This window comes from Vanellus vanellus (assembly GCF_965231255.1).
Source record: "Vanellus vanellus genome assembly, chromosome: 1".
In the NCBI taxonomy this organism is placed as follows: domain Eukaryota; kingdom Metazoa; phylum Chordata; class Aves; order Charadriiformes; family Charadriidae; genus Vanellus; species Vanellus vanellus.
The window spans coordinates 50,672,807-50,700,407 of NC_138905.1; the positions used below are offsets into that span (position 1 = coordinate 50,672,807).

Here is a 27,601-nt window from a genome sequence, read left to right on the forward strand (position 1 = left end):
CACACTATAATGTTGACCTTTGTAACCTCTTCAGTTGTTTTTATTGTCATCTGGTGGGTATTCCTTTAAATAACATCTGTTATTTAAGTAAGATTATTTATATAGATGGCAGTTCCCTGGGACAGCTAGTTAGGCTAAGATTCAGCTAGTTAGGCTAAGATTATGGACATACAAAGACAGAGACGTCTAAAAAGCAATCAGCTGAAACTGGCCATGCCCTAGAAACAGCTATATACACAGGATACTTATTTTTCCAGACCATGAGAGCTGCTTCGGTGTCTTTAATAATTTTCCATAACTTGGTAATGCAAACATGTGACAGTATCTTGTTTCACAAAGCAGGTAGATTTAAAGGAGGAATTATTGCAGATGATATCTCCTCAGGTGCTTGAGTTCATCTCTAAAGTACAAGCATTTCTTTCACTCAAACACTTCAGTCCTCTGCCCTTGGGAAAAAAAAAAAAAAAAAAACTAAAGAAAAAGGCAGGGTCTGCAGGTATGAAAAGATGCCAAAATATTGTATACAGACTGAAAAACTGGTACATTGCATTACACAGTACTTCAGTAGTTTCACTTCTCCAGTAAAACCAACAAAAGCATGTAATGTACCTAATACTTCTACAGGCATCGGGCCAGGTGATCACAGATACCGGTACCTTCGTTGGTGAAGCATGAGTACATAATTTAGGCATGTAAGTCATTAATCAGCCCGGGCATGTCAGATTGCAAAGGTATATTGTAGACACACATCCAAGTGACCTTGGCGTGCTCCCACATGTCAGAGACTTGCATACCTCTGTGAAGAGCTTGTTTAGACGTATGCGTGTCTGAAGTTCAAAGCCTTTTTGATCTAGGGAAATAGCACCATTTAACTCAGTTGAGATGAAACTATGTTTCCCATTACTAATATTCATAAATCCCTAGCCTCCAACTTCACAATATATTCTAAAATTGAAGTAGGCTAGATACTTTAAAAAGCAATAATACATTGGCAAAATTTTACTGTGAATCCAACCTGAAAAAAATGTCTTGAATTTCCTAGTACAGGAGTGACAACTGTAAGAATTTCCTTGTATTATATTGCATCATCTGTCTTGTGTAATAACCAAGCTGCCCAAGAGATTGCATCGTGGAAACCCTAGAGGTTTCAGAAGCATCTTTACACAATTCTTACCAACACTGAAAATTTGCACTGGGTAGCACTCAGCGCACCTCATCAGAACCACAGAATCTCTCAGGTTGGAAAAGACCTGTCAGATCATCTAGTCCAATCATGAACCTAACACCGACAAGCCCACCACTAAACCATGTCACTAAGCACTATATCTACATGACCTTTAAATACCTCCAGGGATGGGGACTCCACCACTGCCCTGGGTAACGCATTCCAATGCCTGATGACCCTTTCAGTAAAGAAATTCTTCTTAATGTCCAATCTAAACTTCCCTTGGTGCAACTTGAAGGCATTTCCTCTTGTTCTATCACCTGTTATTTGACAGAACAGGTTGAGTCCCACCTCTCTGCAACCTCCTTTCAGATAGTTGTAGAGACCGATAAGGTCTCCCCTGAGACTCCTTTTCTCCAAGCTAAACAACCCCAGTTCCCTCAGCACCTCCTCATAAGACACATGCTCCAGACCCCTCACTAGTTTCGTCGCCCTTCTTTGCACGCGCTCCAGCACCTCAATGGAATTGGTCTCCCTTGGAAACAGACCCCATCCACAAAAGCTCTCAAACCATGCGTTAGGTTCAATTTTATAAGAAAACTCAGAGTTTCACTGTAAATCCCTAAAGTCAAATAAACAGATCCTATGTTCCTCATTCAGTAGGACTATCAGAAAAGGAAAAGCTTTTAGACAACTTGTATGTTGCACATTGTAAACTCCTCAACACATGGTTTTCAAGCCCTAATATGTCTGTGTTTCAAGTGCTAAAGCCCTAGACCTGGCCCTCCTGATAGCCAACAGCCCACACTGTTGTTAGGAGCAGTCTTTCATCTGTACAATTCAATCGTTTTAGCTAAGGCAATTGCAAACAATGTCACTGTCAGATCGTAACAAAAAGCGTAATCTCCATGTCCTGCTATACATATCAAATCTCAGTTCTCTGCCTCGCCAGTTGATAAGTTGTCAGGCGATTATTCATGCACTTAAAGGGGAAAATATACCTGCCAGGTTTCGCATCAGGCGCCGGCAAATGGCTAGATATTCACACTAAGATATCTGCCTAGGCAAAAAAAAAAAAAAAAGACCCAAAACAGTCAGAATTACACTAAACTGACCAAAAATACCATACAGAATAAATGGTGACTGAAAGAGAACTTTTATATATGTACACACATTTCACGTCTCCTCCCTCAGCTGCTTGATCACTAACCCTTTGAACTCTAATGCAGTCTTCACGCATCAGTCAATTGAAGACAGCACAAAAGCAGCTGTAGACTCCGGTCACTTTTCAACAGTACACTAACACAATTAATTAGGTATCGGTGTGAGTTATTAGCAAAATCCAAAAAGGTTTTTGACGTGCACCAATAGTTTCGGTATTTGAATGTGAGCAGCCTCTGGCACAAACATGCTGTTGGATACAGAATGCCTCTGTCACTTCACTTGATGGATCTACATCCTGGACAATGCCCTCTGTTAGTAACAACAATAGTTGGAAAGAGCCATTTGTTTTCAATCAGCAGGGCCACTATGTCACATTATATTCAAAATACAAAATATTTGAATCAGAAGAAAAAAAAAACATCAAAAAGATTTAGAAAGAAAATAGCAGAAACTAGCCAAAAGGTTAAATATTTAAAAAAAAAAAAAAAAAAAAAACAAACTACATTTTAATTGTTTCACTAGTGTGCTGTCTTTTCTTGAAATCACCTGAGTTATACAGAAGTTAAAAGTAATGACAACCCATATATCAGCTAGGGAAATGGTATTTAACTGCTCCTTTGGACTCCAGTGCCAAAACATAGATTCTGAAATCTCCACTCACTTTTTGCCTAATCTCAGAAGAACCCGGGAATTTCCAATATTTAAATTCTCTAGGTACCTATTATCTAAAGCAAGCCATGGCCATAAGCACCTTGATCTCAGCAACAATGTTGGAAAGATAATTAGGTATTTCCTGTCGATCACTGAAATTTTCTACTCGTTGTTCCTCTAACAGATTATGTCATAGCCGCTGTGATTTGGTTTTTTAGCTCATTTCCTCCTGTATCAGCAAGGAGCACTTCAGAAGATTCTTCTGCAGCCACGAGCGGGCAAAGATGATGTGTGTTGTTGTTGCGTCTCACAGATCAGCCGAGCGCAGGCGTAGCTCTGTGGTAGTGAGTCTGCCGGGACTCGAGGTGTTCCCCGGAGACCTCCTGGTGTCAGACAGTGCCATGGACTACCTGGCCCACGCGGCCCTCCTGCTAAGCACAGGTCAGACACAGGGTTGGGTTTGCTCATCTGAGCAAAAGCCACAACTGAAACACGCATGTGCTTGTGGGATGGGGAGGGAGGATCTGTGCAACGACGACATGCGAGGCAGCGCAGCCTCCATGGGGGATCCTGTTAGCCCTTAGCCCACGCCAAAGGGACTGCATCACTAAGTTGAAAATTCCCCTCAATTTCTTTTTCTTTTTGCCTGCATTTTACTGCTGAATGCAAAATGTAAGAGGTAAATGAGGGGGGCAGGATATGGATCACCTCCCTCCTCCACAGGCTAGGAGCAACCAGAGCCCAGACGAGCATGTCCATCTGCAAGCAGCTGAGTTACAAATTCCTACCTGCACAGCTTCAAGCAGAGGGAAGAGAGTGGCCCACGCCACCCTTTCCAGTAGTGCTCTAATCACGAGGGTAGCAGACCCAACACTCAAACGTAGACCTGCAAGCAATTTCCACAAATATCTATTGTGGAATATAGTACAGTGTGCAGTGTGATTGTCAGAGATAAGAAGGTGCTGGTGACCAGAGATCAAAAGTTTCTCAAAAAATAAGTAAGTCGCGGTCACAAGCAGCAGCTTCAGAAAAGCAAACAAGCCATCCCCAGAAAGAATGACCAAGGCCTTCAAAATCCAAAAGAAGAAAGCTTTGACTGGGATTCCCAGTCACACACAGGCCTGGAGGTAGGTGCCACATAGAGAAAACTCTTTCAAATTTCTTGCTGAACAAACACAGGCGTTCCTCACCTCTACCGGTACATTCCTACATCTAGATCCCCAGCTTTTCCTGTGCCTCACTAAGGACCATGAGTTACAGCCTGCACCACTGCGCCAGCCCCATGACAGATCTGAGGCTTAGGGTTTGCAGGATTATTTATTCAGAGGAGTTTTAAATCCTTGCGTAGCTCCAAGATATTACTAATGACCTGACACCGCCTAATTCTTGCTTCAAAACAATGAATATCTTCAAGGATTGGCTTGAGGTGCGATGCATTTTCCCGTGTAAAGAACTGGCAATCACATATGGTCATCTGCAGCAAGTAGAGGTGTTTAGCTTCATCCAAGATCCCATCACAGACAGACATAATTCTTGCTGGGAGGAACCCAACAGGCTTAATGTGTTTTAAGTCTGGTGCACAAAGTGCCTGAACCCAACTATTAAATCTGAGCCAAGTAGAGTACACTATATCAGGCTTCATCTAAAAAAATATAAATTAAAAAAACCCATATAAATAATAGTTTTATTTTCAGCTATTTGTTTCTTTACTGATAACACATTTGTTTTACCCATTAGATTCCAAAAAGCCAAGGTGGCCATTTGCCAAAAGAGGAGTTGTGAGTATTTCACCATGTGTTTTTTTTTCCTTGCACTGACCTTGCCTTCTCCCACAACTAACCCGGGTAAAAAGAGTTTCTTTACTGCCCTTGGAGAAAGGCAGCCATCAGGTGAGCCGAACTCAGAGGTCTCAGCCCACCTTGGGACTGCTTGGACATTAACCCGCAGTGACAGTGCTCCAGTGTAGCCACCAGCACCGCTGCACATGGAAACACAGTCACCGCCACTGCACCCCATCCCCATGGGTGGTGGGATGAGAGGTGCCCTTGGCACCAGGAGGGGCAGAGCGGGGTGGGCAATGCAGGAGCTCTCCTTCAAGGTGCTCAGTGGTGGCAGCAGGTCCAGTGCAGCTCCCCGGGCTGAGTGGTGGGTGAGTCAGTCACATCGTTGCTTTGACCTCAGTGTATGGTGTATTTTCTGCATGCCAACCTAGACCTTAGTGCTTTAGGACTCTGGAGTATCTGCCTAACTCCCACTCACATGGAAGGGATCTAGGCTTTACCTACCAAAGCAGCTTTCTTAGATGCTTTCTTAGGCCTTTCCTGTGTTCATGACCACCCTCACTCTCGTCAATAAAAGCGTTCACAACAACACACTTCAGTGAATTGTCCTGTCTAACATATTTCCTTGTCTTTTCCAATTTTCACTTACCATGGTATCCAAATTTCCTTTCTGAGTGTTGTTCATCATTCAAAACCTCATTTACAAGTGTCTTGATAACTTTGCGCCCCTAAAAATGTAATTGTGAACAGTCCCTTCCTAATATTTTTTGCATTTTATCTTCTAAATCTCCACTATCAAAGAAGGGTTTGTGCAAGTGAGACCAATGCAAGTGCTCAGATTAGCATGTACAAGAGTTCCCACTTAATTTGATAGCATTTCTATAGCATTTGAAGGAATACGGCCTAAAACTGAGAAATTTTAAATTCAGCAAAATATTTGAAAATTGCAATAAAATCTATTTGATATTTAGCCAAAATTGATTTCTGACACTATTTAATCATAAATTTAATTTATAAAAAATTAAATTTATGAAGATTCATTTGCTGGTGCATTGGTTAAGTGTGTGTATATATAATTGCATTATTGTTTCTGCTACATTTCAAGGTATTTTTCAAAATTAAGAGTTGAGCTTAAACTCTGAATTTCAGATATTATAATCAAACACATAGTTAAAAATTGGCTTGATATCAGGGCCTAAAGTTCAGACAATAGAAATCCATGAAGTATGACTACACTGTTCCAAAGAGCAGATAAAACTTAGACAAACACCTTATAAGTCTATGCTCACAGCACTAAATTAATGTTCATAAATATTGGTTAAACTTTTTACATGGCACTGTCAGCCCAAAAATCAAAGCCAAACCAAAAGCAATTGTTTTTATTTCATGATCCCTCACACAGACAAACTCCTCCTGAGCTTTAAACTTTCTAAAAGCTCTTTTCATATATACTACTCTGCAGCTGACCAAAGGAGATTTTTTTAATACATAGCTCAAATAAAAAAAAAAAAAAAACCAAACAAAAAAACTCCAGTTTTGTATGTGGCAGGAGGATGATTTCAACTATGAGTTTGTTGTCCCCTACTTTTGGCAGTGCTGAAGGCAGCAAAATAATTTATTTGTTCTGTCTTCTGAGGATAGCTGTTTGTCTGTTTCCATACCAATGATTTGCCCTGCTAAAGACTTCTGTGTTACATAAATAAGATCTTACACATCCACACCTAAGCCACCTACACACCCCACCCATAGCTACAAATAAACTTGCCATCACTGCCTCAGCTGTGTGTAGGAGAGCCTGGAAATATAAGGAGTCCACTCAGTTAAGGGCAAGCTCCTTTCAGATCAGAGTAAGGTTACTGAGCTGGGTAAACTGCTTAATGGTCTTTAAGGCATTGGATGAATCAAGGTTGCTTTTTTGTCATTCAACAGGGTAAAGACAAACAGAAACAAGCATCTGATCTGGAAAACTGTCTTTCAACTGTTAAGATCATTGACTGCAGCACATATGAATTTGTCTGCTTTAAGGTATCAAAATACTCAGTATACTGTACCCAGGATACTTAAAGATGGGGATGAAAGTTTTGTGTTCTTTTCAAGTTACCATTTTTCACTACATTAATCTGGATATGAGACCTTTCTGCAAAATGAATGCATAAAATAAAGTATATTTTGGTCGTTTGAAATGGAGGGGCAAGGGGGAAACTTGAATGTCGTAGAAGGTTGGCAGGGGCCTTCACAACCACCTGGATTTTGCCAGGCTTCCAGACTGCCCTAGATCAGGGAGGTACAACCTTCAGAAAAAGGCACCAAGACAACTCTCTCAGCAGTGCCTGCAGATCTGGGGAAAGAAATTGCAACATCACAGAGACACCAAGTGGGGCATGGTCACCCCTACTGCTGCCTTAGGGGTGTGTTCAGAGGTGGCCACGTAGAGGTCAGTGCCAACACCAAGGTTCAGCTGCAGGAATCCCACCAAAGCCCTCTGGGGGCCCTCAGCCATAGAAATACCAAGCTTGGGCTACCAGGGCAATATTCAGATAACCCACATATAACACCATATACCCTCCAAGGCAAATCTTTTGCTTCTCACAGCAGGCTGATATATGCTGTTCCCCAGAGACTTAGTTGTTGAGGACTCCTGTCAGTGCCACCTTAGGACTAAACAAAATATCCAAGTACCTGTGAAGACCTAGTCTTTTGGTACCTTGATCTTACCGTCTGGAAAATAGGAAGCTACCATCCATCCCTGCTTTCCAGCAGCAGCATGACAGATTAAATTCCTCAGCATTTGCAAGCTGCCCACTATTTTTTGATACAGCAACCTACAAACAGACTATCATACTGCGTTACTTTCAAATTCAGTGTGTTTATATTATAAAGAGAGGAGGGCCACGAAGATGATCAGAGGGTTGGAGCACCTCTCTGGTGAAGACAGTCTGAGAGAGTTGGGGTTGTTCAGCCTGGAGAAGAGAAGGCTCTGGGGTGACCTTATAGCAGCTTTCCAGTACCGAAAGGGGGCCTACAGGAGAGCTGGGGAGGGACTTTTTACAAGGGCATGAAGTGATAGGACAAGGGGGATGTCTTCATACTGGAAGAGGGGAGACTTAGATTAGATATTAGAAAATTTTCACTCTGGGGGTGGTGAGGCACTGGCACAGGTTGCCCACAGAAGTTGTGGAAGCTCCATCCCTGGAGGTATTCAAGACCAGGCCGGATGGGGCTTTGAGCAACCTGGTCTAGTGGGAGGTGTCCTGACCTACAGCAGGGAAGCTCCATCCCTGGAGGTATTCAAGACCAGGCCAGATGGGGCTTTGAGCAACCTGGTCTAGTGGGAGGTGTCCCGACCTACACCAGATGATCTTTAAGGTCCTTTCCAACCTAAACCATTCTATGATTCTATAAATATTTTGGAGAAAAAAAACACAAAACAACAGATTTTTTAAACTTTTTAAAGGGATCTTTAAGCTTCCAGAAGAAGAATCATTGATACTGGCAGTCGGGCTCTTTACATGGGCAAATAGATCATAGATTCTTTTCATAAGGTTGATACAACAATCAGTGGTTTTCTTTCTTCTTCAATCAATAGAGCAAATCTTGGCATGAATTTATAAAGGCGCAACAGACTGAGCAGAAAGATGTCAACTGCCGGTTAGAAGTGAAAAAAGAAGCAGCAGTGTGGGAACTTTTCACAAGTGAATGCACTTACTTTCTGGATCATTTGCTGGTTCTCAAGACGGTAACTTCAGATTTCATTTCCCAAAAATAATAAAACATTATTTTCTCTCCTGTCAGCATGGCAGACATAAAGCCACCTGTAACCTCCCATAGGGTGTCTAGGGGCAATGACTTAAGCGCTTGGTTTTTCTCCCATCTTGCCTGCTCATCCTGTTTCCACAGTTCCCTTTGGTTTTTATCTTCTTGATAGCATCTCTTCTTCTGAACACCACTTTCCAGTGCTTTGCAAACACCTCTGATTGCAGATATCTTCCAGTAGCTTCCTCTCACTAACGCTGAACTGAAGCCACTCTCCAGTAGACTATACTGGATATTTCTCTACTGCTAGTCTGTGACATTGTGCTCTTTGTTTAACTTCATATAGAGCTGTAGTTAGATTATCCTGACTAGAGCACGAAAACCTCAGAATTCAGCAGACCTGTAGTTCTAATATTACTGGAAAACAAGCAAACTAAATAACAACTACTCTCCTGAAAACTCCAAATTGCTTCTAACGTGATGAATTTTTACGAGCTTTGAAATGTCGACAAGAATATTACACACTGTTACACGAATAGCTGCACTATTTACATTCATCACACATCAAAAGTCAGCGTATCCATTTAAAAGGATGGAAACCTCCCTAAATGCCTTCCTATCATTTTTCTCTTATTCTGCACAGACAATTTCTGTTGTATTATTAGTCAAAGGAAAAAGATTAGTTAAACATTTTCCATGTTGCTGAAAAGTTAGCCTAGGAACTACAAGAAGTCCTGCAAAGCAAAAGGAATAAATAGAGGAGAGGGCTGAACTCCTCCTTGGTGGGGTAGAACAGGAAGGGGGAGGAAAGGGGATGACAGGACCCTTGGTCCAAGGCAGGATGGAAGCATCCTTCCTTCTATACACTTTGCCCAGAGATCTGAGAAGATTAAAAAAAGGGGAATCCTGGGAAGGATGAGGATAACAGGAGACATGCAGGTCCCATGGTGAGTCTGATGCAAGAACCCACCGACAAGCCTTAGCCAGCCCTGCGTGACCCATGAATGATGAACTATTCCATCCATGCCATCTTCCCAAACTCTCCTGCCAAAGAAAGAACCCATTGAATTTGGGCAGCCAGTTTTACAGATACCTGCTACTCTAAGTACTTCCCAGTATAGAAATACTCCACCGATTTCAATGAATCTCCACAGGGAACTTTAAGACCACTGTAAATCCCCTTTCAGCTCTCAGGTCAACTCTTCGTGGCAACTGAAGAATTACACAAGGCTAAGCAAACATTCTCACCAGCTCTTCAGTCTTGGCACCTGGGTGATGTTTTTTTTTTCATTAATGCTTTTCACACATACACAAAAACATTCTACTTGGTAATCTACATTTTTTAAGCCTTTTTCAGATTTAGGTCAGATTCAGCACAGCTCCGAGATCATCATCATAGCTTAAATAATATAAAAACTTAAACAGCCAATAATTACACATGGAGTTTTCACTCAGTACAGGTCAATAAAACAATCCAAAGAGAAGAAAAACCTTCATAAGCCCTCTACTTATGCTATTCCAACAATTTTTTTTTTCCCTCAATAACTTTAAAAAACTTGTATAGCAGCAGATGCATGGGGTAGGAAGGAAACAATTTAGAAACATTACAGAAATCTGTAACTATGACTCTGATGTTATTAATTCCTTCATGTGGATCTGCATGGGGCTCAGTTGCCCCTGTTCAGCCAGAGAGCACAGCAGGGACATTGCTGCCTCTGTGGCAGCTGCAGAGACACCCCAGAGACATCACTCATACCCTCCTCCTCACACAAATCCCAATATTCAGCCTTCAGGCAGGTCAGGAAAAGTTTCTCAGAGTGTAGTCTTCTGCCCTCCCCAAATCAAATGAGGAATTATATTCATGAGAATTATGGTGCAAACTTGTTCTTTCAGGGGTAAAAAAAAAAAAAAAAAAAAAGAGAGAGATATTGAATTGGCACAAATAGCAAATAGCATTGATTTGTTTTGTTTTTACAGATATTTATGAGCACTCTAAAATACCTCCAGAGTAATGAATTTCTCTTGGATGTGGATTTGCGGAGACTTTTCGCAAACTTAGAGGAGTTAAACAAGGTGAGCAAAAAAAAAATTAAAATCTTACTGAGATCAGAAATCAACCAGCCCAATAAAAGGAGGCAAGAAACCATCCATAAAGCTTCTAGTCACAGATTCATTGATCGCATTTGGAACTTAGTTCAAATAATTGGTCTTTTCTTCATTTCTATTTGGTATATCAGTGGGGGTCGCATTTCACAAGTGCAAAGTATTCTCATGTGCCTCCAACAGAAGATAAAGAGGCATTTGAACACAGAGGAGAGCTCATTTGGCAGTTGTTTCTAACGTAAATCCGAGTTTGAGACTAATTCTCATAAGCAGCATCCTTTTGAAAGGATTTGTGAAGATAAACTCTGACTGCACAATCCTTATAGCAAAACAGTAAGAACGGCAAAAAAAATAACTACAATAACTACAAGTTTCCTTTTGCAAACAGATGGGCACAAAGACTTTGCTATCTATTACACCAATCCAGTAGAGCAAGGTAAAAACAAAATTATGACCACCCTTCTCCAGCTGAAGTTTCTAAAACAGCTTTTACACAACTTTAGAAGCAAAAGAGAAGCTTTTCTATGCTTGAGAGCTCTTTTACAGGACACCTCACCCTTAAGAGCGAGCTGAATTTTGGAAGGGGCTCTTCAGCTGCATAAGTTGAACGACTGCTCTCAATCACATCACATCCCCTAAACCAATTACTTACTTCAAGTTCTTTCCGTTATTGTAATTCCCTTGCCTTAACAGTTAACATCTCCCTTTTTAGCCAAAACAATAAAAGAAGGAAACCTCGTCAGAGCAGGGACAATTAGCCAGAGTTGAAACACACGAGCAAGTCATCTCTGCTCAGTGACTCACCACACACCAGGTGAGCTGCTGTGAGGGACCACCTGAGCAGGTCTGGAGACACAAGGAAAGAGATTTTTAGCTGATGTGATTCACCTTGTGCTTGCTATGGGCTGAGACCATACATGCAGCCAACTACTAGAGTTCAGTTGATGTGTGGTTGCTGGTTCATTTGTTCTTGTTCAAAGAAGGGAGTGGGTTATATTGCTGTGTGTCATTTAGGGATTGCAAAAGCTTTGAGCTTGGCTGGAGCTTGGTCATGTCTTGAGAGAATTATCTTTAATGCATTTGCTGGTTTGTTGTCCTTATTAATGAGGATGATAAATGATCATCTATTATAGCATACTTGTATATAAAATAGTGATCAAATTAGGGGAAAGCAGCTGCTCTCAATGCCTTTTATGCCTTTTTTTTCATGCGTTTTACAGTATGCATTTCTTCTTGACAGCAGGCTGAATCTATGAAAAAATGCGTGCTGTAAAAGGTGTAAAATGCACCCTCGTCAAAATGAAAGAATAAGCATCAGCCTATAAGCAACCCTGCCCCCATAAATACACCAAAGCAAGCGGCGTGTGCAGCTACAACAGCAGTTCGTGGCTGTATCACAGAGGATACTGTTCCTTCTGGCCTAAAATCTGGCCTAAAGCTGAGCTTGGTCATCAATTTGTGCACAAATAGTGTGTTCAGGAGGCAACTGTGGGCTTAGGAGCAGGCTTTCAGTCGCACCTGACTGACAGTGCGGGCACCATTCAAACCAGTGCAAACATATAAAGTTAACTTTTAGGGAATACATGACTTTTTATAGCATTTGATAGAAATTTCCCTCATCTCCAATAGCATGAAACAAACTCAAACTATGAAAGATGGTATCTTCTTCAAATGACCGTGAAGACTTCCTTAATTGTCACAGCTGTCATACACAATCAGTGTTTTCCAGTAGATATCATTCATCCATTGCAATTTTTCATGTCAATTCACGTTAAATACAGATGCTACCCTGAAATAAGTTTAAATGGAATAACTAATCTTGTTTCAAAGCTTTTGTCATATGGCATTATCCTGACATAAGTGGGTATTTGTATAGACTTCTTTTAGGTTCTGACTAATTAAAGCATTCCTGACTAATAAAAGCTAATCCTGGCAGTATCAGGGAGGTGAGTATAGGCACCCCATTAGGCTTGGAACCTTTGAAGACACCAGGGATGGGAAATAAAGTTGTTTTAAACTTAACTTCAGAAGATCACTGATGCTAATTTCTTTTTTTTTTTTTTCCCTTACTTAGATAAGTCTCAGTTTTCTGAAAAGTTTTTTTGAAACTGTGAAGGAGGACGTCAGCAAATCAGACTCTCCTATGGATTTCAGCTCCATACTAGGAAAGGTAACATAATTAGCAGTATTCTTGCTTAATATCAGCAAGTCCTTGCAGCAGACCATTTATCATAGCATGCAGGTGCTTTAGAGCAATCAAGTTGGTCTCAAGGACATGCTATCTGTCACAGGCAGTTTGGTCTCAGCCTCAAGCACCTCCTATCTGTAGGATGTTTTACTTTCTTTTCACTGGCATGTTTGAGGTGGTCATGGAAAGGTGCTCTGTATGTGGAACAAAGTGTGGAATGATTTTCCCTTCCTGGGGAACAGTAGCCCAGACCTTGAGGAGACCCTGCCACCGGCAGAGGTGAGCTTCTCTCTCTATGGAAGATATTACCCTGAGACCAGACCTCAGCCTCATTGCTGGATGTTCTCTCCCTCCTTCCACTCCATCACATAGATCCTTCCTTTACTACATGGACCAGATCCACAAGTGTATTTAAGTGCTTAAGAGCTCAATGGGATTGAAATACCTCTTGCAGGTTGGCCTGCGTCTGCTGAGCAGCAGAGAGGTGCAGACACAGGTATCCTGCTGCTGCCGAGCACCACCCTGCAACCCTTTGGGGCAGTCTGCCTGGAAAACAAGGCGGTTGTCCAAACAACCCTGTCCAGGGGCTTTCCCACATATACAGTATTTCCTGCACAACTTCCCAATGACCGACACGTTGGAAATATTAACACAGACAGAAAATCAATTCATGGACCTAAAATTTCCCCAGCAGTAGGGGCCATTAGAAAACGTCTGGGAAAATACTAAAACAGGGTTAGGATTTAGAACGGGAAAGGGAGGCTAGGGTTTGGCTTCTCGCCCCCGTTACCTCTGACTTCAGGCGTTCTTATCAATTATGTTTGTGAGAGACAGACAAAACTCAGACAAAACTGAGTTTTGTCACAGCTGGCATTCAACATTTCTAACACACTCGGATATAAGGTGACATGCTATACGAGGCCATGTGAAGTTGTTGCATAGATAGCGGGTTTTATCTTCAGTGTCGACATGATTTTCACATCATTTACTTCTAATGAGAACAAACTCTAAGAACGCATCACACCTCTGCAGAGCTCTTAGAAGTGTGCTCCCATGCATTGCTTGAGCACTGTTGTGGTTTTTTTACTACTTTACCACTTTTACTACTTTTTAACTTGCCCTTTACTTTTTTAACTCCCTGTTTCCTTCTTCCCCTGTTTTCCTAAGCACGAGGAAATCTCAGGTAAAGTGCACATTACAAAACCCGAACTGTCGTTCCTCCCTTTGTCATGACTTTTTTTTCTTGGTAAGTTTCCAAGTCTTTCCTGCAGTTCTTCCAGGGTGACCTCTGCCAGACACACCAGATTTATTGCCTTAATTATACCTCTGCTGTCTTCTACTTGGAAAACCTGAGACCGAGAGAAGATTTTGGCATCTACCTGAAGGTAAGGTGATGGTTTTGTTGTTGTTGTTTTCAGCCTTCCTGCCTTATGAGAGGATTTTAACAGCAGACTAGAAAACTTCATTGGAAGCAAAACTGTGTAGATGATAGCATTTTACACAGATTTTTTGAACTGTAGAGGGTATCATAGATATGAAGTCACCTTTCTGAGTGTATACTCTCCTGCATGTGTGAAAGTCCACACTTGCCATTTGGAACAGGCAAGAGGGGGAAGAGAAAAGGGAAAAAACAGCTGCATTTTTGCAGGCAGAAGATATGTACTGCCAGCCTCTACCGTTCAGGTGTTTCGCACGTAGTCCCTTGATTTGGCGACCTCCACCTTAACAAAGTGGAATGGTTACAGAAAAAAAAAAAAAAAAAGAAATAAAAATCGAGCCACGTTGTAAAATCTCTCTCAAGTATTTTACTTTGACACACGTCCTGCTTATCAGCTTGGTTTAGATGTTGGGTGGAACCACAGTACGTAGGGTATTATGTGCTTTAGCGGATGGCAGGGCTCACATTCCCCGAGTGCAAAACAACCCCCAGCCTTTATGCTGTGCTGCAGCAGCAGTGACGTACACAAACCTCAAAACTGGAGAAGCATATGACGGTTTCCTTCTGCTTAAGGAAAGGGGTATATGATACAAGCCAAAACAAGGGGAACAGAAATCCAGGAGCACGTCAGTGCTTTCATGTGTCTTGGGAGCCAGTGATGAGAGAGCAGGGTGGGTTTTGGCTGAGCCCTGGTGAAAAAGCCGGGATGCCCTCTTCGCTCATGGATATTCGCTGACCCATGTGCCTGCAGGGAGGAAGCAACGTCCTGGAGAGAACAGCAAGCAGTCCTTCTGCAATAGCAGCGTTTTAGCTCCTCTGACAGGTTTTGCTTCACCATAGATAAAGCAAACGTAGAATTTGGTATCAAAATGCTACCAGTAAGCAAGCATTTACCTCCTTCTAAGGCTGGAAAGAGCTGTCAGTGATGTCTTTGTAAAGTTACAGCACCAGAGCAGGTTCCGTCTGCCAACACCGCATCTGCCTGAAGCGACAACTCCAGCCGGAGCAGCGGTGGGGCTCCCAAGAAAAGGGCTCCGCTCTTTCTGACTTATCGTTAGCAGACCAGCGTTCCCTGTATATACTTAAGATTGACCTTCAACAGTGCAGGCTTAGGAAGAGAAACCTGAAGAAGCGGGCTTTTCTCACAGGCAGCCCAAAACTGGGAGAACGCCTCCTTGTAGCAGCCAAACCCAGCAGCTTTTAGGGCCTAGGAGTTTCACATGACTTGCTCCCTGACGAGGATTTCATACACTCATGCCTAGGAAAAAGGCCCCCAGTGGGAAGTAGCAGATGACCCTAACACGTAAGGTGGCCCTCAAACATAACTGAGGTTTTCCTGATGTAATTAAAATGGCAGATTAAAAAGAGCACTGCTTGATCTGCTAGCATGGCCACAGCACCTGAAATGGGAAGCAGCAATGCGGAAAGTGAGCCTCAGGAGTGATGCCATTCCCCCTGTAAAGAGTCTTTACGCTGCTCTTGCTCTCACCGTGTGGGAAGTTCATCTTTAACTAGTCCCTGCCTCCTTATAGTCAGCTGATGATGCAACCAACTGCTACGTCCTTGCCAGGGAGCAAGCTGAGGCCTGAGGCAGGTTTTCCTTGTCTTCAGCAGTGGTGTGAACAAAACGAACAGTGCAAGAGGCTGCATCTGCCGGAGCTGCTGGTCGCTCCTTTGCATCGACTGACACGCTATCCTCTCCTCCTTAACAACATCTGGAAGAGGAGCACTGACGAAACAGAGAAAGGCTTTATCTGGTCACTTAAAGAGAAGGTGGAAAAGTCCATCCGTAAGTAGCTAAGGTTAAAAGTCAAGTGTGCAATTAACAATTAGCCAGTTATGCGGCCGTTCTGTGTGTGTCCTTCGAGTGTGAATGGCTCCGGTCTCCCTGCAGAGATGCAATGGGGATGTGTGTGCCTTTCTAAATCCTGAGCCCTTCCTCATTCTGGCGGAAATGATTGGTGCCACCCTTGTGCTGTCAAAGCCTCTCTGAGCAAGGTCACAGGACTCCCAAATCAGTGAGTCACTTGTATTTGCTCAGAATCCTCTGCAGTGACATGCAAACAATTAAGAGCAGATCACAAATTGGAACAAATCAAGAAAGATCTCAAACAAAGAAGTCTTTGAGTTGGACTTATGTCTAGGGAGGATTTGTTGGGGCTAACGCTTAATAGGATAAAATTGCACTCACGAGGGGAATATTATGTCAGTGACCTTTTACTAAATGACAGGGTCCTAGCGTGTAAAGCAGCTGAAGAGCTCTCTCAGCTACAGATTTGCTCTAGCTATTGTGGAAAAAGAAGGGGTTGGTCCAGGAATATATTTTTTTCCCTGCGTTTTAAGTAAATAATTTATTAATTCTAAATAATTTATTAATTCAGTCTTGTTCAGGAAGCTATAAATGCATCTCTAAGTGTCTTATGGTCACAGAACATCAGCAGATAATTTTATTCCACAAAGGACTCATGCAGCGCTCGCTGAAATCAAAGACAAGACAGAGAATCAGCAAAACACTTATTTTGCCAGTGTTGGCAAGGAGAGGTGCTAGGCAGCGCTTCACCCGAACCAGCAGCACACCAGGACCATGAGCCACCCAGCATGGTGGTGCCACCCAGCATTCTCTGCCACCATCCTTCTCCTGGAAGCTGAAGGTTCAAACATCTCCTTGGGAGATGAGGCAGAGAGAGAGTTAATGTCTTCTAGAGACAGATGAATCTGGGGCTCCTTCTTCTTGGGTAAATACTCCAATGACAGAATTACCACCTAAAAGAGAGACTCGGGTTCTTTCTCTTCTTGCCACATCTTTAGAGGAGTCTAGCCTAGTGGACGCACAAGGAGCACACTTTTTGGCGCAGAACGGGTCCCATAGGAAAAGAAGATGGTTTTGTCACTAGTCTGGGGACTTCTCCAGGGAAGACAGCAGTGTTAGGTATGGCCCCGAAAGACCAAGGGATATCTGGGGAATATTACTGGCAAAGAAATAGGTCCTTTCAGAGTTTAGACACCTCTGGGCCAAGGAAACCAAAGATGGAGTGGTGACCCCTCTTTATTCACAGACACCCGACAAAGATCTGCCTCCATTTTTTGATCAGTGAATCGGTGACATAAGGAACATTTACAGTCCAAGCATTCTTCCTCTGGTGTATGTGTCCAAAACCATTATTTGCAATATCCCTCAGGACAAAAACTTGGAATTTAAGTTGCAGGTCCATTAAAGTTTTCCTCATATGGCCCTGAATTAGCAAAGACTTAGTCCCCATTTTTCACATTCTGAAGTGCCCCCATCCCAGTTAAATAGTCACTTCTGGTACCACTTCACCCCCAAATTAATTCTCATTATTTTTAACAGTCTTTTGATCAGGCTGTATATAATAAAAAATACTTCTCCCACACTACCCTAGACAGTTTAAGAGGCAGAGGAGTTTTTTTAAATAACTTTTTAAGATTACGGTTTAGTTGAGTTTATATGATTCCCCCTATTTCCTAGTCAGATTAGCAAACAGCCTTTTCATGTAGCAGTGAATTTAAGCATGTTTGAATGCATGGTTTGAAATTCTGGTTGTGCTGACCTAAGAAGAGCTTAGGTACTTTTTACAGTGGGGTCAAGATTTCATCTGGGGCTTCACATGTGAAGGCACTTTGGCTTCCACTGGAGAAAATCAGCATTCAGCATCTTCTAGAAACGCAACTGTTCTTGCCAGCCTTGGCAATAACTGATGTTTCACATATTTCAGGGGATCTGGAAGGTAAAGTCAAGTGGTTGGACAACTTTCAGAAGTTCAGGCAGCTGCAAGAAGTCATAATTTGGCCTCAGGTCTGGGATCGTGACAAGAGATTCTTTGTCCCAGAGGTAAGCGGTTTTTAAAGTGCATTTTTCCTTGAGCCAGGTTTAGTTTCCTATCCATCTTTATAGCGTGGTCTGAAGTTGGTTTGTTGTCTATATGCTAGTGATTGGGGGTGACTCTGCTCTAACAGGAGCAGCTGCAGCCTGAGCGCTGCAAACACTGTAGCTGAACACGCAGGCTGTGCTCAGCGCCTTGGGTGGCAGCACTGGGTGCTCTCAGCTCGCATCCAGGAGACTACAATCCTATGATCCAGGAGGACTCTCCAGTGTTTGCTTTTAAGGGGCAGAATGAAATGGGATGGGTGTAAGTATTACCACCTTTTTATAAGGATACGAAGTAGAAACCATTTGCCTCTTTCACTCCTCAAGCTGAGCCAAAGAAATTTCTATTTACTTTTATACAGCATTACAAAAAATCACACAGCGCACATGGGAGCGCGGGCACCTTTCTGCTCTGGTTACCTCCTTACCCATACAAACTTTAAGCAGCACTATGGTGACATCATCCAGTGGGGCACATCTCAGGGATTATGTCTGTTCACACGCAGGGCTGCAAAAACCATTCAACTCACTCCAGAAAAGAAAAACCCAGCTTAACATTTCAAAAGCGTAAACGCATATAAGCAATAGCACTGCTGAAGAAACACGGCCATGCTCAGTTATTAGCTGTGTGATGCATTTCGGCTGAGATAAGAGCGCACGTGTGCTCGGTTTGTTTAAGGTTCCCCCCCAGTTCATCATCAGATATGCAAGATTCCCCATTCTTTCTCTCTCTCTCTCTCTTTTTTTGGGGTCAAGTATTTGAAGCAAAGCTTAAGAGAAAACAACAGCGAAAACATTTTGTCTTCAGCGACCAGACTTCTCCTTCATGAAGGGCGGCTAACGCTAGCAGGTAACATCCCTAAATGTGCTGGTAACAGGAGTGAGCTTAACAGAATCATATTTTGTTACAGCAGGTCCAGAATGAACCTTTGCAACAGTATTTGGGCAGGTGGGGGGGGTGGGGAGGGAAGCAAACGTACAGCTTGTCAGAGAAAGACTGAGAAACAGCCAAACTGCCAAAAGGATGAATAATCTGCATGATTGTTTATTGTCACATCTGGATATTCAGTCTGCCAGCTGCTGAAGAAGTCAGCTTGACTGGCCAATGCCTGCCACTCAAAGGGGGTGTTTTACTGTCACGTTCAAGAATGTGGCAATAGGAAAACAGCAAGTTTAGGCTGTCCTGTACAAGGTGCCCCACATGCCCGGGGACCGATGTCAACACACGTTGCCTCTCTGGCACCGTATCTATGTGCTTCACTGAAAATTACAAAGTCCAGAGGCTTTTCTTTCTTTTTTTTTTCTTTTTTTTTTATTTCATACTTCATCTCTGCTAAGACTGCTGTTTTGATGGATTGCTTGGAACAAGGTGTTCTCCTGCCGGGTGGCTTCCCTGTTACGAACAGAGCCCTCGCACAACATGCCATTAACTCCACGGGTAGCCCAGAGGTCCCACGAGAGCATGGTGATTTCTACAGCACCACTCACACGTGTCTGTCACCCTGGCAGAGCGGAGACTCACGTCTCCAGAACACGTGGGCACCATTCTGAAGCAGGGCAGAACCTCTACCTGCGCTGGAGAGGAGGATTTCCTCCTTGCGTGAGCAGAAAGCAGAGCCTGGGCAGTTTGATCACTTTCTGTGTCTGGAGAAGACCAGCCTCTGAAAGGATGCTGGAAGCTGCATGCCAGGGTGGCTGCCAGGCGGTAGCAGTGGCTCGGCAGAACTGAGCACAGCTCCTGCCTTACGTTTTCTTCACCACCTCGTCAGGAGCAGAGGTGAAGAGAGTAAGAACCCAACACTTTCTGTGTCCCACCACCACTGTTATAAAGGGAGCAGCTTTTTTTTTTTTTTTTTTATTGCTTTTCTTCCCACATGAGGAGAAGGCAAAACATCAGGGAGAGCAAAAGAAAAGGTTGCACCTGATGTTCAGGGGGTAGCAGGCAGAGGAGAAAGCAAGCCACTGAGTCCTCTCCTGCCAGTGCTTCCCTCTGCATTCATTGCTCTCTTGATGAGACATCAGCCCCAAATGGAGAAGTAAAGGTGGCCATCGGGTGGCCACATTTCTTTCTGCAGTACGTAATGAGAAAATGGAGGAGGAGGTATGAGCATAACTCTTACTCACCAAGACAGCCAGCTGCCCGCAATCCGCAATATAAAACTGCCTGGCACTTGGCCACTTACCTGAATGAAACATCCTTCAAGACAAAAAATGAGATCGCAGGTCAAATATAATGCTCCACAACAGAAAGAAGCATGTCCTAAAGTCACAAGTCTGAACAGACGCACACGAGTTTGGTGTTAAGGTGAACTGTGCTTGCTTGAACGAAACTGAGATCACTGAGACCACAGCTGCATGGGGTTTTTGGTAATCCTGTAATTGAGAATAGGAGCAGCTGAGAAAAGTGGGGTTATGCAGATGTAGGAAGAGAAGGCTCAGGGAAGACATCATGGTTGTCCCCAACTGCCTAATGGCTGGTGGTGTCCCCAGCTGCCTGATGGAGCTGAAGGATGAAACATAACAATGCAAGTTGCAGCATGAGGTATTTCCCCATGTCCCCATGAGATATTTGGAAAAACTTGTCAACTATTAGGGTGTTCAAATATTGGTACAGGGGACCAGAGAGGTTGCAGAGTCTCCTTTCTTGCACATATTCAAAACTTGACTGAACAACCTGCTCTAGCTTGGCCTGCTTGGAGCAGTGGGTTGGACCAGAGACCTCCAGAGGTTCCTTCCAATGATAATTCAATGACTCTGTGAACGCAGTATAAATCAAAGCAGCAAAAAAGTTTGTCCACTGCAGTAGACAGAGTTTACAACAAATAATTCTTTCCTGAGTAACACCCACAAAAGCTTACTGCTGTACAAGAGATGCTGGGGAGAAACCTCTACAAAGTTTTTGACTTCATAGAAACTTACAAAAGGGTAGTTTTTATAAGATGTCTAATACACTTTAATTTGCTTTTTTGTGGTCTTCTGAATATCCACTGGTACATAAAAAGGACCTCATGGTAGTTTCTTTATTCTCCGTGCAGCTGACTGTACCATGACCTAGTTAGGGTTTTAATTTTCAACTGCTTTGTGCAACATTAATGAAACAAGAAGTTTTCAAGCCAAACCTTTCAGAACCGAACACCCAAGAATGTATTTGAGGATCCTGCAAGATTGCCGGGGAGCAATAGCTCTGACCAAGCCCAGATGCTGCAAAGAGTAGCTCGGCATTTCGTGCCTACTGTTCGCACCCAGAGGTGCCCTATTGGTACAGAGTAGCCAGAGGACAAATTATAGAGGATAAAGCCTGCAGCAGAGAAAGGAGGTGATTCTGGAAGTGAAATAGGACTGCAAGTCGGGACCAAAAAGGGAAATGAAAGAAAGATTTATGGAAAGGGATAGAAAGAGCCATAAACAAGGAAGAGGTCAAAGGACCAAGCTCTGCAAATCCAACGGAGTCTAAGTTTACTGCATTAAGTTGCTTAAAAAACTACTCTTGCTTTTGTTAAATTGCTCCCAATTGTTTATTATAATAATACCGGAGTTTTCAACATGGCTTGGAGATCAACCTGAAAGACTTGGAAGCATTCTCACAGACATTTGTTGTTATATTCCTCACATCCTCATGACCTCTAAACTAGGAAAAAAAGATAAGCCAACGCTATTCTGTGCAGTTGTTGTAGGGCTTTTGTGATGCTGTCAATTAACATTTCATCGCTGCAAAAGCCCGCAAAGATGGCAGCATACCACTATTTAAAGGTACCGGGAAAAGGTGGCACTTCTCGATTCCTTTATCTCTGCCATTTTCAGAAGGTTCACTGTTTACCAGGTAGGATTTGCTAATTTACAGCAAGCCGATTGTTGTATTTGCAGGTACCCCAGGTGATCCTGGTCACTTTTCCTGGCAAGCAAATAGTTGTTTTCTCATAATGAGGTATCTGCTACAAGGTACCGGTATTAGTAGACAAAATCATCAAGAGACTTACGATTTTTGAAGTGCTGCATTTGAGAGTGCAGACTACGGGATGAGTAATTGTGTACTATGCTAGAAACCACGCTTTTTTGTTAAAAGCATTCTGTAAGATGCAATGATTCATAGATGTGCCTCATCTTAGAAGTAGCAATTCCTTAAAATAATCACACCAAATTGACTTTTTTGTTTTCCTCTTTAGAAAGCACAAGACTCCTTGATGTCTACCTCTTCCTATTTGATGATTTCCTATTAATTACCAAAATTAAACGTAACAAAAAGGTAATAATAGCTAGAGATATACCTGGTTGCGGTTGTTATGGTTTTTAGCTTGGTAAATAGTTTAAATGTACTTTGGAAGATTGATCTGATGATAAAAATACAAGATGACTAATCAGCATGAAGGATGGGTGATAATTTCTTATCCTAATAGCAAACCATAACACTGATTCAAAATCCTGCTTCTAGGCTCAGTATGTTAGAGGAACACTACGACAGGCAGAATTTACATTACAAGACCTTAATATTTTCCTGGTGGTGTTCTGACATGCTGGATTCCTAAACCTCAGAAAAGTTTCAAGAATGTTCAAGTTTTCTAATGCTCCCCTCATGACTCAGTCCAGCAACCTAAGAAATTTTTATCCCAGAGATATCGTAACTGTGGGAAAGAAGTATAAAAAGGAAGAAGAAAAAAAAAAACAAAAAACACCAAAACAAAACAGTGAAATGCTAAAATAGATGTAAAGCTGGATTTATTCTCGGTTCTAACACAGCCTGTTGCATATGGTCTCTCTTTGCCTTGATTTCTGCTACTTTAAACTGGAGATAATGACTCCTCTTAAGGAAGTTATTACTGATGAAAGATGCTAGATAGACACTTCTGCAGATGATAAATCTCTGTATTTAGCCGCCAAAAAAAAGGCAACAGTTGACCTGAAATTCCTAAAGCTTCAGTGTAGGAATGTACCTAGCTAATTAAGTTTATGAAGCTGATGTAAATTAAGGCTAAGTGGACCTGTGCTAAATCTCAAGAAGTTTGTGTCTGATTTAAAGACTTCTTGGCTTTTTTTTAAAGCAGCAAGTGTTCTGCTTTCGTAGGAGATGGAGAAGACATGCAGTGAGAGATTCTAGACCAGCAGCACCATCCCTTAGCAATAGGGGGCATGAAGGGAGCAGGGATTCAAGGAGACCTGGTGCCCTTAAGCAAGTCTCTTTCAGGGTCGCCACACGTCTGTGTATGGGTGAACCTTCTGTGAAGGGCTGCAACCCTTCTGGAGCCCCAGCAATTCTGTGTTCTGCATGTACAGGAGGGGAAATGGGGAAACGCACCACCAAGGAATGGAGAAAAAGTCCTGCTATTAAGAGAATGGGAGGGGGCAGGGGGAAGAGGGGAAACAAAAATATCTTTGAACACCTTAGACTGACTGTTTTCTGCCTGTGGACTTGTACTGTGTTTCTATGGTGTCTTTTTAGTACAAGGTGTGACCTTGCAGAACTCCAGGTACCGATGAGTTTTTCTGAGGTTCCTCAGGCAAATAAGTTGTCTGAGTACCTTTGATAAGATAAAACACATAATTTAGGGCTGTTTAGTGCCTATGCTTCATGAGCAGATGGCAGACAACCAGCTAACCAATTTCATTTTCTATTCCCAGAAATACGGGGGCTCAGACACTGGCTTAATCCCCGTCTGTCCTTCCCTCACTCCTGAGCTGCAGTCCTTCATAAGAGAGGGTGGGTTTTGCACCGTCCTAGACCAGCCCATCCCACTAGACAGGCTGATGCTGAAAAACGTTGACCCTGTCCACGTTACAGGTACGTGCCCACGTGCATTTGAACGTCTCCTTATATACCACCCCCATGAACTGCCTACGCAGCAGCGTACGGACAAGACGCTGTTTGCCCACAAACCACCCCCAGATGCCTGCAGCGCAAACGCCAGTGTCGCAGCACTGTTTGGCTTCACAGCTCTGCTCTTACTGTGAGACATGACCTGCTAACACAGACATGACACTCCGTGTCCCCCTGCCTCTAATGGTAACTGTCACGTACGCACCAGCATCAGATATTACCCATTCACCCCAAAGGAGTTATCAAGACTCCAATGACTTCTTTCTCATGAACCAAGTATTGCCTCGCCTTAACTGTCCTCACACAGTCTGTCAAACACCAGACCTCTTTCCCAAGTACATTTTCAATTCTTTAGTAGTTACGCAGCTTTTTTTCGGTTGTCCCACTGCCCAGCGCCCCAGCGCACCGCTGTCCTGGGTGTCCCCACATACGCGCAGTTGAGATTCTTGAGGAGGCAGAGAGGACATTTACCTCCTGCTCCTGTTCGTACTCACCTCCCCACCAGCTACTGAGAGGATGGAAATCGCCCACCATATCTTAATGCTTTCTTGCTCACAGCCATCCAAGTGCATTGCCCCAATAACATCTGCTGCTGTGTCCTTGGGGGAGGAAGGGACGAGGACTGACCTCCACAGAGAGTGACCAGCCTTACCCTGCCAAAACAACGTCCCTGGAGTCACCAAATCAGAGCTTGGGTGAGGGAGCAGGCATGAAAAATCAGGCCTCCCCTTGGTACGAGCCTTTCACGCAGGCTCTCACACACCTCAGACTAACATTGCCCAGATCCCAGGAGCCTCCTACATCAAAAAGAAATAAGAGAAATGGCCCGTCAGCCATCCTAATCCTAAAGATTGAGAGGAAAAGCTCAAGAAGCTGGAGTGCTTGGCAGGAAATCAATAGATATGGAAAATAAACCTAGAGCCCGTACAATTTATGATAACTTTGAAATATATTCACCCAGAGCAATTAGCATTCAGCATCAATGCTGGTAGGAAATAAAGCTAGGCAATAAAAGACAAATGACTAAAGATGAGATAAGGGGATGAACGCAGAGAGGAATAACCCTGGTTTAAACGTGCTCCAGGCACTGTCTGGCTGCCTAATGAGTCTCCCTACTGATCCGGCAGAAATGAAGCAAACAAGCAGCCACCTCCCACTGGCGGGCTGGAGAGGAGAGCAGCCCCATGTTCCTGCCCAAGCCCAGAGTAGATGAAAGGTCGGCAGCTTTTGGGTGCTGGAGAAGGCAGCACAGCCACCCTCCATTTTGCACACACAGCACTGAGCATAAAAGCCATAATGGAGACAGGAATAAGGTTTTAGGATAATTTTTTTTTTTTCCAAGCCAGCATTTCCTTCATTCAGAGGATTCTAACCTGGGTCCTTCTATCCCCATGATCCAGCTGTAACCAGCAGAAAAGACAAAGTTACCTGCTGCATCCCAGCCCAGGCTCTGGCCACTGGTTATGGCCCTTCCCTGCACTCTGGACCTCTTTGCCTTACTTCTCTCCCATATATTCCTAACAGATTTATTACAGCCATAGCTATAGCAGTCCCCGTTAGTTACCTGTAGTCTCTTAACACCTTGGAAACCCCATCCTAAAAATAGTGAGAAAAATGACTATAGGGAGCTTGCAGTTCAGATTTCCACCATTTTGTGTAAAACAAGCAAAACTTCCAGTGTCAATGAAAAATGTCCCTTTGCAGGCAAAAAAAAAAAAAAAAAAGATTAAATATTGTCAGGAATGTGTGACCTTGGGGAATGCTGCCAATTATTTGCAGTCTCAGGGAGACTTTTACTACTGGTGGCAGGAAAAGATTAGTTAGCACGTTCTCAGAAGGTGCAGCACGTGACTTGAAGTGATCCATCACGTTAACCAAAATGAAACCCTGATTTTTGATCTAACAAGTACTTTTGCATCCATTAATTTGCTGACGGATCTCAGTTGATCTCTCTTTGGAAAGAAACAGACCTCAATGCAAGGACGAGGAAAAAAAAATATATATATTGCAATATCATAGGAATACCCTTTCGGCAGCAGGCAGGAGGCTGATAATTAAGCAGGATAATTCTAGCCCAAAGCCTGCTATGTATCAGGGAAGGGATAAGAGATATAATGGTGTGCTCATAACACTGCGAAGCGACTCTAAAAGCAGAACTGTCTGCAAATGCCAGGATCTTGTACAAGAGATGTAACTTTACATGGAAGTATAATAGTAGGAACCCGTGTCTGAAAATCATAACCAGCAACATACCTTCTGATTAGGAAATCGCTTTCCTTTTAACATTCTGCTCTGGATTTAATCTTCACAATTACTTATTATTGCTCCACTAATAATGCTTCACACTAAGTTTGAAGGGGCCAGACCCACTGGTATGTAGGTATATCAAAGAGCGGTAATATCTACAGCCACAGAATTTCTTTTAGAAAACATTACTGAGCGCCTGATGCCGCCGAGCATTGCCCAGAAAATTCATTTTTAGAACTGTAAAGTTGTATTTCCCATTGACCACAGGCGGAAGGCATGAATTCTGAAACACACCCACTCTGTTGCTACAGATTTCTGCTGCTCACTGATTTGCTGCAGTAATTTAACCACTCTGGGCTCCACTTTCCTTTTCTATAAAACTAGGATTACAGGACATCTTATCTCCCAGAAACATTTTGAGGTCTGACTGCAGAACACCTGGAAATGCTTGGACAAGAAGCATTACACAGCAGCAAGATATTCTACATAGCGCAGGGCTTCAGAGGAAACTATATGAACTAGATAAGTTTATCAAAAAGATATGTCAACTGTAGTAGACTCAGAAAAACGCTGCCTTGTTTTGGCAGCTGGAGACCTGCGCTCTCCTCGGGCTGCGTGGGCTCAGGAGCAGAGCTCCACTTAGGGCCACCGCTCGCAGGGAGGCAATCTCACACCTCGCTCGCCGTCGCTTCGTTTACAGCAACGTCCACTCCAGCTCAAAAAACCCAACACTACGTGAATTCAGTGCATTACAACAGGTTATTGTGCCCTCCTGCCTGCCACAACCAACCCACCCAAGCACGCCTGTCATCTACTGCAGGATTTTGGCCACCTGAAGGTGCTTTCCTCTCCTCTTCCCCCAAGTTTGCTTCGCAGCAGATTTAAGCCACCCCTTCACTCTGGACATGTGACATGGGTGCTGATTTGTCTCCTCACAAGGGGAACCTGCCCTGTAATACCCAAAGTCAGCTGCAGGACCCAGGAGATGCTGCTGTCACACCCAGAGCCGCTCATTAACTCCTGCAGAAGTTTGGTAGGAACCAAAGCGCTGCCAGCAACATGTCCGGCCCTGCGAGACATTGCTGCCGGCAGCCGACCGGGGACGCCCCGGCCAGCAGTGACGGCTCATGTGTATGGCCCAGAGAGAGCCCAAACCCACCATCAGGCCGAGCACAGCCACTTCCCTACATCGCAGCCATTGTATGGACCTGTTTGAATAAAAAAAAAAAAAAAAACCCACACAAAAAAAAGGGGGCCTTTCTCTTTAACTCTTGATATTTGTTTTTCTCTAACTTCAGTTATGATTTAGTCTGCTTTGAATGCAAACTTCACTTAAGGATCCTCAGCTAGACTCAAAAGCACCTCAGCTGTACAATGATAAAGTAAAAACAAAACAAATGCAAGCACAATTAACTT

At 43.2% G+C, this 27,601-nt stretch overlaps 2 protein-coding genes across 2 annotated transcripts in view; one reads left to right on the top strand and one right to left on the bottom strand.

The window, feature by feature from the left end:
• The window catches only part of EEA1 (early endosome antigen 1), a 211,486-nt gene that overhangs the window by 98,803 nt on the left and 85,082 nt on the right, over positions 1–27,601 (bottom strand). The window lies entirely within an intron of this gene.
• The window catches only part of PLEKHG7 (pleckstrin homology and RhoGEF domain containing G7), a gene marked incomplete at both ends in the record, with an annotated part of 35,102 nt that overhangs the window by 4,435 nt on the left and 3,066 nt on the right, over positions 1–27,601 (top strand). Inside the window, 12 exons of the mRNA XM_082497702.1 lie at positions 3,294–3,421; positions 4,718–4,758; positions 6,691–6,786; positions 8,348–8,497; positions 10,492–10,587; positions 12,692–12,787; positions 14,077–14,190; positions 15,858–16,032; positions 17,978–18,093; positions 18,886–18,979; positions 22,293–22,372; positions 23,743–23,902. Coding sequence (XP_082353828.1) covers positions 3,294–3,421; positions 4,718–4,758; positions 6,691–6,786; positions 8,348–8,497; positions 10,492–10,587; positions 12,692–12,787; positions 14,077–14,190; positions 15,858–16,032; positions 17,978–18,093; positions 18,886–18,979; positions 22,293–22,372; positions 23,743–23,902 — 1,346 coding nt within the window. The remainder of the gene's footprint in view (positions 1–3,293; positions 3,422–4,717; positions 4,759–6,690; positions 6,787–8,347; positions 8,498–10,491; positions 10,588–12,691; positions 12,788–14,076; positions 14,191–15,857; positions 16,033–17,977; positions 18,094–18,885; positions 18,980–22,292; positions 22,373–23,742; positions 23,903–27,601) is intronic.